This window comes from Mytilus galloprovincialis, chromosome 12, assembly GCF_965363235.1.
Source record: "Mytilus galloprovincialis chromosome 12, xbMytGall1.hap1.1, whole genome shotgun sequence".
NCBI classification, from domain to species: domain Eukaryota; kingdom Metazoa; phylum Mollusca; class Bivalvia; order Mytilida; family Mytilidae; genus Mytilus; species Mytilus galloprovincialis.
Genome location: NC_134849.1, coordinates 28,604,115 through 28,614,195, shown reverse-complemented (window position 1 = coordinate 28,614,195; position 10,081 = coordinate 28,604,115). Strand labels below are relative to the sequence as shown.

General features: G+C 34.4%; 1 protein-coding gene across 2 annotated transcripts; it reads left to right on the top strand.

Annotated features, from left to right (window-relative positions):
* Positions 1 to 409: 409 nt before the first annotated feature.
* Positions 410 to 9,704, top strand: LOC143054369 (histidine N-acetyltransferase-like). Of its 2 annotated transcripts, none has more exons than XM_076227370.1 (4): positions 410 to 516; positions 6,809 to 7,030; positions 8,355 to 8,591; positions 9,128 to 9,704. In XM_076227370.1, exons 2-4 carry the CDS (start codon positions 6,854 to 6,856, stop codon positions 9,677 to 9,679), a joined length of 966 nt encoding a protein of 321 aa, XP_076083485.1. In that variant the 5' UTR covers positions 410 to 516; positions 6,809 to 6,853; the 3' UTR covers positions 9,680 to 9,704. The 2 variants fall into 2 exon arrangements, with proteins under 2 accessions (XP_076083485.1, XP_076083486.1); XM_076227371.1 differs by having other exon boundaries at positions 497 to 520.
* The last annotated feature ends 377 nt before the right edge of the window (positions 9,705 to 10,081 follow it).

The window sequence follows — 10,081 nt, the reverse complement described above, 5'->3', positions numbered from 1 at the left end:
AAATTTAAGAATTAAAATAACAAAAAAAAAAAAAATAAAAATTTGTCAGTTTTTCAAAGAAGTTTAGAATCATGATCTAAAATAGAAAGGTTCATATTTTCGTAAAACTATGTTAAATTGATTTAAAAAAAGTTTCAACACAATATTATGTAACAGGAAATTTTATAAAAGATTGTGACATGTTAATCCCCCAGAAAGCTTAAGCTTAAGTAATTATGAAAAACGGGCACATTTTAGACAATTATATACATCATTATCATTAGGGAAAGTGTCCCGCCGAAGGCAAAGCATTTTTTTTTTTAAAATTGTCTATTGTTAAATAGTGATTACAATAGTGACTGGAGGAGTAACTCAAATTAGTTGTAAATTTGGGAATAAGTTAACATCTGATTGGACAAGCCATTTTAGGTTGATCTTTGGCGTTACCACGTGAGGAAAAGGGATAATTTTTTATAATAAAACTTCAGTTGTTCAACTATTCAGATCTAGCCTGAGCTTGTGTCCATTATATTTAAGGTATGTAAGTACATGTAGATATAGGAAGATGTGGTACAAAATGGACGAGTGTCAATGAGACAACTGTCTCTCTATCCAAGTAATAATTAATAAAAGTGCCTTTATAGGTACCTTTATAGGTCTACAGAGCTTATGTTTGTATTTAATGTAACCCGACTTGAAATAAAATTTCTTATCTTATCTTATCTTATCTTAGGTACGGTCTTCATCACGGAGCCTTGGCTCACACTGAACAGCAAGCTATAATGGGCGCAAAAAAGTACTAGTGTAAAACCATTCAAACGGAAAAACCAACGGTCTACTCTATATAAAAACGAGAAACAATTTGGACCACATGAAAAGACGACAACCACTGAACTTCAGAAGTATAACGTTCCCTAGATTAATTACAAAAAGTTAATTATAATTACTATAATGAGAAGTTGTGAATGCAAAGGCAGATTTATACAGAGTACTCCATGTATTACCCCATGATTATGTAACAATTACTTTATAAATATATAAGTACATTATACTTGAATAAATTACACTTTGCTTTACAAGTTATAAATAATTTCCACTGAAAAGTACAACTCTTTTAACCTTTTTTTTTTAAAAATAAACTGCCATTGTGTATAGTTTTTTTACGTACATTTTGTAAAATCAAGATTTGTTTTACACTCCAATTACTAGAACATACATGTATTATGATTTACACCGGAACAACAAGCAAAGTAGTGCCTTGAGTTAGCAGCTTTATATCCTAGAAAATAATTACCTTTGCACAGAATGTTCGCGTATGGCAAATTTAAAAAAACTAGAGGCTCTCAAGAGCCTGTGTCGCTCACCTTGGTCTATGTGCATATTAAACAATGGACACAGATAAATTCATGACAAAATTGTGTTTTGGTGATCATGATGTGTTTGTAGATCTTACTTTACTGGACATTCTTCTTTCTACAATTATCTCTTTCTATAATGAACTTGGCCCAGTAATTACAGTGGAAAATATATTCTAAAAATTTACAAAAAATTATGAAAATTGTTAAAAAATGACTATAAAGGGCAATAACTCCTTAAGGGGTAAACTGACAATTTTGGTCATGTTGGCTTATTTGTAGATCTTACTTTGCTGAACATTATTGCTGTTTACAGTTTATCTCTATCTATTATAATATTCAAGATAATAACCAAAAACTGCAAAATATCCTTAAAACTACTAATTCTGGGGCAGCAACCCAACAACAGGTTGTCTGTTTTGTCTGAAAATTTCAGGGCAGATAGATCTTGACCTAATAAATTATTTTACCCCCATGTCAGATTTGCTCTAAATGCTTTGGTTTTAGAGTTATAAGCCAAAATCTACATTTTACCCCTATGTTCTATTTTTAGCCATGGCGGCCATCTTGGTTGGTTGGCAGGGTCATGCCACACATTTTTAAAACTAGATACTCCGATGATGATTGTGGCCAAGTTTGGATTAATTTGGCCCAGTAGTTTTAGAGGAGAAGATTTTTGTAAAAGATTACTAAGATTTACGAAAAATGGTTAAAAATTGACTATAAAGGGCAATAACTCCTAAAGGGATCAACTGACCATTTCAGTGATGTTGACTTATTTGTAAATCTTACTCTGCTGAACATTATAGCTGTTTACAGTTTATCTCTATCTATAATAATATTCAAGATAAAAACCAAAAACAATAAAATTTCCTAAAAATTACCAATTTAGGGTCAGCAACCAAACAACGGGTTGTCCGATTCATCTGAAAATTTCAGGGCAGATAGATCTTGACCTGATAAACAATTTTACCCTGTCAGATTTGCTTTAAATGCTTTGGTTTTTGAGTTATAAGCCAAAAACTGCATTTTACCCCTATGTTCTATTTTTAGCCATGGCGGCCATTTTGGTTGGTTTGGCGGGTCACCGGACACAATTTTGAAACTAGATACCCCAATGATGATTGTGGTTAAGTTTGGTTAAATTTGGCCCAGTAGTTTCAGAGAAGAAGATTTTTGTAAAAGAATACTAAAATTTACGAAAAATGGTTAAAAATTGACTATAAAGGGCAAGTACTCCTAAAGGGGTCAACTGACCATTTCGGTCATGTTGACTTATTTGTAAATCTTACTCTGCTGAACATTATTACTGTTAACAGTTTATCTCTATCTATAATAATATTCAAGATAATAACCAAAAACAGTAAAAATTCCTTAAAATTACCAATTTAGGGGCAGCAACCCAACAACAGGTTGTTTGATTCATCTGAAAATTTCAGGGCAAATACCTAATAAACAATTTTTGCCCGTGTCAGATTTGCTCTAAATGCTTTGGTTTTTGAGTTATAAGCCAAAAACTGCATTTTACCCCTATGTTCTATTTTTAGCCATGGGGGCCATCTTGGTTGGTTTGGCGGGTCACCGGACACAATTTTTAAACTAGATACCCCATTAATGATTGTGGCCAAGTTTGGTTAAATTTGGCCCGGTAGTTTCAGAGGAGAAGATTTTTGTAAAAGTTAACGACGACGGACGACGACGGACGACGGACGCCAAGTGATGAGAAAAGCTCACTTGGCCCTTTTGGCCAGGTGAGCTAAAAAGGTGTAAAGCGTGTTAATATGTGTCTAATCAACAATTTATTTTATATGTAAAGGGGTTTTAACACGTTATGATACATTATGAGCTGGATAATGATTTTGGGTGGATAACATAAGACCTCGGTGTTGCTTTTCATAGTCTGTGCGATGTGATTTAGCCTAGTGTTTCACTTTTAGTTTTTATATTTCGTAAAGTAAGTGTACTATCTCGTACGTTGAAGTGGTGAACTATGTTTCAGCTTATTCCCATAAAAAGTAAGCCATCGTGTTGGTACAAGTAGAATATTATCTTCTGGTATCAAGATCTCATATTGTTGGACGAAGACAATTTTCTTGCGGGAATACGATGTGGGAACGAAATTAAAAAATAAACACAGGACCTATTTTTCACCGTAAAATATCGAAGGAAGTACATATTTAAGTCTTAGATATAGGATATTGTTTTAGTCGTTAATGGTTGTGAAATGGTTGTCAGTAACTGCGAGTAGTCTCCGATCTTTACCAAGCGTGTTTTTTATGTTGGGATGTATAAGTACCCGGCCACGTCCACTCTTTTTTTTTGTGAGTTGTATTTCTGCTTTGAATCGATCTGATGAATTAAGCCCTTTTCAACTGATTATAATAGTTTGTTCTTATATATAGTTGTTGTTTCAAGATACAGGAAGGTTGGCACGCCTTCAAAATAATCATTTTTTAAGTTTGATTATGAAAGCACCAGTAGGAATGAAGTGTGATCTCAACAAGTATAGCTGCTGGTCTGTGATACTAAAAAAAAACTTCCACAATTCACAATTTGCTAATAAAATTGAGAATAAAACTAGGGAATATGTCAAAGGCCACCAGTAGGTCTTCAACGCAGCGAGAAAATCCCGCACGTGGAGGGTGTCCTCAGTTGGCTTCTACATAAAATTGTGTACTAGTTCAGTGAAAATGGACGGCACAATAAATTCTGACTTAGAACTGGCGCATAAATGCGGCGAGGTTAAACGTGATTTGTCCTTCGGTTGTTGTCTGCTCTATAGTCGGGTTGTTATCTCTTTGACGCATTCCCCATCTCCATTCTTAATTTTATTTGTGAGATCTCAACCCTCCCCTATACAATGTACATGTACCTCTAGTCAATGTAGATCTCAGTTTTAAAGAAGTCCGATGTCAGAATAGGTAACAAAAGAAACTAACAAAATGGCAATGATACTTAAATTAACAAATGACAACCAGTAGTTACTGACATGCCAGGTTGAGACCTCAATTAAACCGATTAAAAGATTATGTGACTTTTTGTCTACATCATATACATTTCTTTGTATGGCAATGAGTTAATATATGATTATATCATTTACTGGAATAACAAGCACAACAACAATTAATTGACATTATTTGACAGAAGAGTTGAAGAATTAGAATTCAAAAGAGCCAGGTGCAATGTGTGTCAAATGTAAAGTTACAAATTGTATCAAAGAGTAGTGTCATAGACATTTATTTACTAAAGATAACGCACGATTACAATTTACTATTTCAGGACACAATTTTGATCTGCATACAAATCTTGTTTAATCTTTCCCGTTATATATATACACACATGATACAATGATACACCGTTATACTTGTTTACAACACTACGGTTAAACGATCGATAATCTATAAATTAACCACACAGCTTACTTCGGACGAAAAGTAAGTGAAAATGTAATAATTAATCTTCCGGAAAATTGTTGTTGCATTTGCTGATTTAAATGATTATAAATTATTTATCTTAATTTTATTGCCGATTTAGAACTGATACTGGAACAGTATTTTTAACCAAAAGGATATGATCTCTTATTATAAATTATACATGAACATGCAGGCTAACATGTTTAACCCCGCCACATTATTAATGTATGTGCCTGTCCCAAGTCGGGAGCCTGTAATTCAGTGGTTGTCGTTTGTTTATATGTTACATATTTGTTTTTCGTTCATTTTTTTTTACAAAAATAAGGCCGTTAGTTTTCTCGTTTGAATTGTTTTACATTATCTTATCGGGGCCTTTTATAGCTGACTATGCGGTATGGGCTTTGCTCATTGTTGAAGGCCGTACGGTGACCTATAGTTGTTTTAATGTCTGTGTCATGTTGTTCTTTTGGGGATAGTTGTCTCATTGGCAATCATACCACATCTTCTTTTTTATACTACCAATCAACTATAGGTGTCAGACCACCAATTAAAATTATCTGTTCAACCAAAATTTGCAGCTTTCTAAATATTTAACCTTAAGTTTTACTTCAAGGAAAGCAGGTATATCCTGAATTGTACATGTATCACCTTTCTACATGTCAATTTTCAACCAATATTTAAGTTTTATTAGAAATTTCTGATCTTGAAAACACAGGTACTACCAAAATAACTCCCGGTTTTCGGGGAATCTTAATTTAGTGTTCTATGTAGCGCATTGATCCTAACTTTTTAATGCAAACTCATAGACAAGTGAATTTTGGTTCAAAATGGTCTAAATGTATCTATCTCCCTTTCAACCAAAGGTTTCATTTCTGCAAATGTGTTGGTTAATTTAAATAAACAATGACATCAAATGCACTATTTTTTGTCCGAGTAGGCCTACGTTCACTCTCTAAATTTGAGGGAGTAATTGCTGGTCTAACACCTTAATTACGTGTGTAAATAGTATCATCATAATGTGTGTTGTAGCAGTCACAGAAACAGCAGCACAACGACGTGTATTTTTTGCATTTTTGTATATAAACTAGCTCATAATGTAGTGCAGACATGACAAAAATTAGCTGTAGAAGTTATAGATTATCGGATTTTCTACACATTAATATTGTAAAATATCAGCCACAATGTGAACCTTTTTGAACAGTGAGCGTAGCTAACGAACAAAAAAGCTTCACATTGTATCGAGCGGCTTATATGTTGAGATATGTATACGAAGAAAACCCAATTATCTGTTTATCGTTCTATTACTGGTCGTTTTCATTTCCCTGAAACAGTTTTACGCTTCAGGCGCGGATCCAGAAGGGGGGTTCCGGGGGTTGGAACCCCCCTTTTTTTGACGATCAATGCATTTGAATGGGGACATGTAGTTGGAACCCCCCCCCCCCCCCCCCCCTTTGTCCTGGGTTAGGAACCCCCCTTTTTAAAATGGATGGATCCGCCCCTGCGCTTGAGAAAAGCAAGCTTGATATCTCCTCTCACATTGTGATCACCTCGCTGATAATGCCTGCTCACGTTTCAAAACCGTAATACGTTAATTACAGAGGTTTTGAGCCGGATGAAATAGGCGTAGGGAAGTAAGGTAAAAGCATCGGATTGTCGAAGTCAGGACGTAGTAAGATTGGGATGGTCATAGAATCATTGTATTGGTGCAACCAGATAGGCCAGTGGAAAATATTTCGCTGCGACCTTACTACGATTTTAATGCTACCCTACTACGATTTCAGTGCGATTTTTTGCGATTTCACTTCGTCGACTGTTTGTTTTCTCGCTTGAATTGTTTTACATTTGTCATTTGAGGCCCTTTTATAGCTGACTATGCATGCAGTATGGATTTTTTTGAAAGCCGTAAGTTGACCTATAGTTGTTTGTTTCTGTGTCATTTGGTCTCTTGTGGAGAATTGACTTATTAGAATCATGCATTATGTTATTTCTATAAGTAAGCTATTCATCATGTATTCAATTGTCTTAAATCTAAATGATTGATGTCTTATTTTTTATTGACAGATACAAATGAAGAAATTTATAACTTTAACTGCATAAGTAAACACAATGATCAGGAACCTGATAAGATGTAAAAGGTTGACAAAAGAAGACTATGAGAAAGTGATGGCTATATTTCCACCGTCTGAGATTTATAATGGCGGTGACTATCTTCCTGATTATTTCCATATGCTGATTGATATGCCAAACAACGAGATGTATGCTGCTGTCATTGGGGATAAATTTGTATGATTATATTTTATTTTATTAACTAATATTTATTAAATTACAAGATTAGTTAGCTCCCTATTCAACATACGAGTATTTGATTTACTTATGTCATATCTGTTTGATTTAAACAGATAAAAGACAAGGGCCCGGCAAATGTGTTCCACCTATTACATTTGTTTTTCGTCATTACATTTATACATTTTATCTTAAAACTTTGTTAAAGAGGGGCGAAAGATACAAGAGGGGCAGTCAAACTCATAGATTGTAAATAAACTGACAACACCTTTGCTAAACAAATAAGAAGACAAACAGACAAATAATTGTACAGAAAAACATAATATAGAAAACTAAAGACTAAGCAAATCGAACCCCACCAAAAACAGGGGTGATATCAGGTGCTCCGGAAAGGTACACCCGTTGTGTTGCTTATTTTATTACAAATCCGGTAAATAGTCTTATTCGATGGGTCACATTCGTGAAAAGGGAAGGGTATTGTAGTAACGAAATTCGAAACATATCCCATATCAACTCGTCACATGCTTCATTCTCGGAGTTCAATATTTTCAATATTTTCCTTTTTCTTAGAAAAATATATTTGTTTGGGCCTCTACGGTATTGTTGCCAATTGCATGTTTTTTGATATATATATATATGATGAAAACAAAAATTAAGAAGCAGTGAAAACTTATAAATGAACTGGTTTTTTTAATATTAAATAGATATTGAGGATTGAGATCTCAAAAGACATGTTAAACTCAACACCGCCGCATTTTTGCGCCTGTCCAAAGTCAGGAGCGTTTTGGCTTTGTAAGTCTTATGTGATTTTTTAATTTTAGTTTCTTGTGTATAATTCGGAGTTTATAGATATAGGAAGATGTGGTGTGAGTGCCAATGAGACAACTCTCCATTCAAATAACAATTTAAAAAAAGTAAACCATTATAGGTCAATGTACGGCCTTCAACACGGGGCCTTGGCTGACAACGAACAACAAGCTATAAGGGCCCCAAAATTACTAGTGTAAAACCATTCAAACGGGAACACCGACGGTCTAATATATATAAAATACAAAAAACGAGAAACGAGAAACACGTATAAATTACATAAACAAACGACACCTACTGTACATCAGATTCCATTAGTATGACGTCTTTTACCACTGAACTAATATATATATATTTGTAAAAGGACCAGCAGAAGGATTCCTCCGGTTGCCGGAGTTTTTCGCTGCATTGTAGACCCATTGGTGACCTTCGGCTGTTGTCTGCTCTATGATCTTCGGGTGGTTGTCTCTTTGACACATTCCCAATTTCCATTCTCAATTTTATTTTCATACTTTAGGTAGGATTCACTTTGATGACAACTGTGGATGATAGGAGAAGTATAGTAACTAGGGCAGGGAGAGTTTCAAAAGAATACGCTGGCAAAGGCATTGCTGGAATGATGTTAAAATGGATGGACAAAGACAGTCCTCTTTACCGTCCGGAAGTCTTGTGGCATAAAACTATAGGAAATACAACACATTCACCGTTACCTCAATTGATTAACAAAGGAATATACAACAAAATCTTAGAACAAGTATGTATGTCTTAGTTATACTTCTAAATCCCCCCTTTTTGATCGAGAACAATATATTTGTTTTGCATTAAGTCGTTCAAATATTTTTTCTGAATTTTCCAGGATAAAATAGTTTAGGCGGACAGACGCCCAACATGAACATGATGAAAACACTTTGACGTTATCCAAAAGTGGATATGTTGTATCATGTGACGATCAAATTTATTTTTCAATACGTTAGCTTCTCCCGTTCTTGAGTTGTTGACCTTTCAGTAGCAAAAGTGATTTTTGTTAAATTTTTATTTATATTCCTTTGAATAGAAATTGTGTAATTTAGAATGTATAAAATTTTTCATTGATGGGCCTCGTTTACAAGTTGTTCCAAATCCGGGTCAAAATTGAACTTTGTTAGATTTCAACCAAAATTCAATGCATGGGGGCTCTTTGTAATGCTGAAACTTACTATAGTTTTTTTTATTGATGGGCATCTTTATAAAGTGAAGAATTTTTAAGTTTATATTTTAAATAAATCAAGCATATCTCTTTTTTGTTTACAGGATTTAAGATTTTACGACACATGCAAAGGAACACTACAAACTAAGTACCATGTCATAATAAATTCGAATGAAAACCCATCATTTAAAGCTGAAAGTATTGATGAAAAGGTGCTTGGTGAAATTCTAGCATCAACTGACCATAAGCCGTACTTATTCCCCGAGAATGAAATAGTTTCTGATGACGTACCATACAGGGCAATTAAATCTAATGCTCCTCTGATTGTTTCAAAACGAACTACAGTTGTGGTGTCTGACTTGAATTGTCCACAAAGAACTTTACTTTCAATAAGTAATTTCTGGCAGGCACCAATTGGAATGGTTTTAAATTTTAACGTGTATGGCTGTTTGTCTGAGAATTCTAAAGAGCACCTCAGTTTACACTTTGCACAGTTTCTTGGTCGACCAATGAGTGAATATATATTACTTCGTGCTATATCAAGCCATGGAACTAGTTGGACATTTTTGGAAAGAGCCTTGGAACAATTTGATTTCAAAAGAACCGAATTTTATGGGAAAGGTTTAGTAAGTGTCAGACGAAAAATAATAAGCTAACTGTAATAAATGTTACGCAATTGAATTAAGTTTTTTTTTATGTAGTTTCCACTTTTGTTTATGTGAGCAGCAGTATCTATAGCCAACTGTTGACTTCGTAAACGTTCTGTAGTAGCGATTTCATTATGCCACTGTTTTCAAATAAGCTTGCATTTATTGACAGATGATAATATGAGCTTTCTGTATTAGCGAGCACATGATGACCCTGTTTACCAAGCAGAGGACAATGCGAGCTTTCTGTAATAGCGAGCACATCATGACCCTGTTTTCTAAGCAGAGGACAATGCGAGCTTTCTGTAATAGCGAGCACATCATGACCCTGTTTTCCAAACAGAGGACAATTCGAGCTTTCTGTAATAGCGAGCACATCATGACACTGTTTTCCAAGCAGTACACAATGCG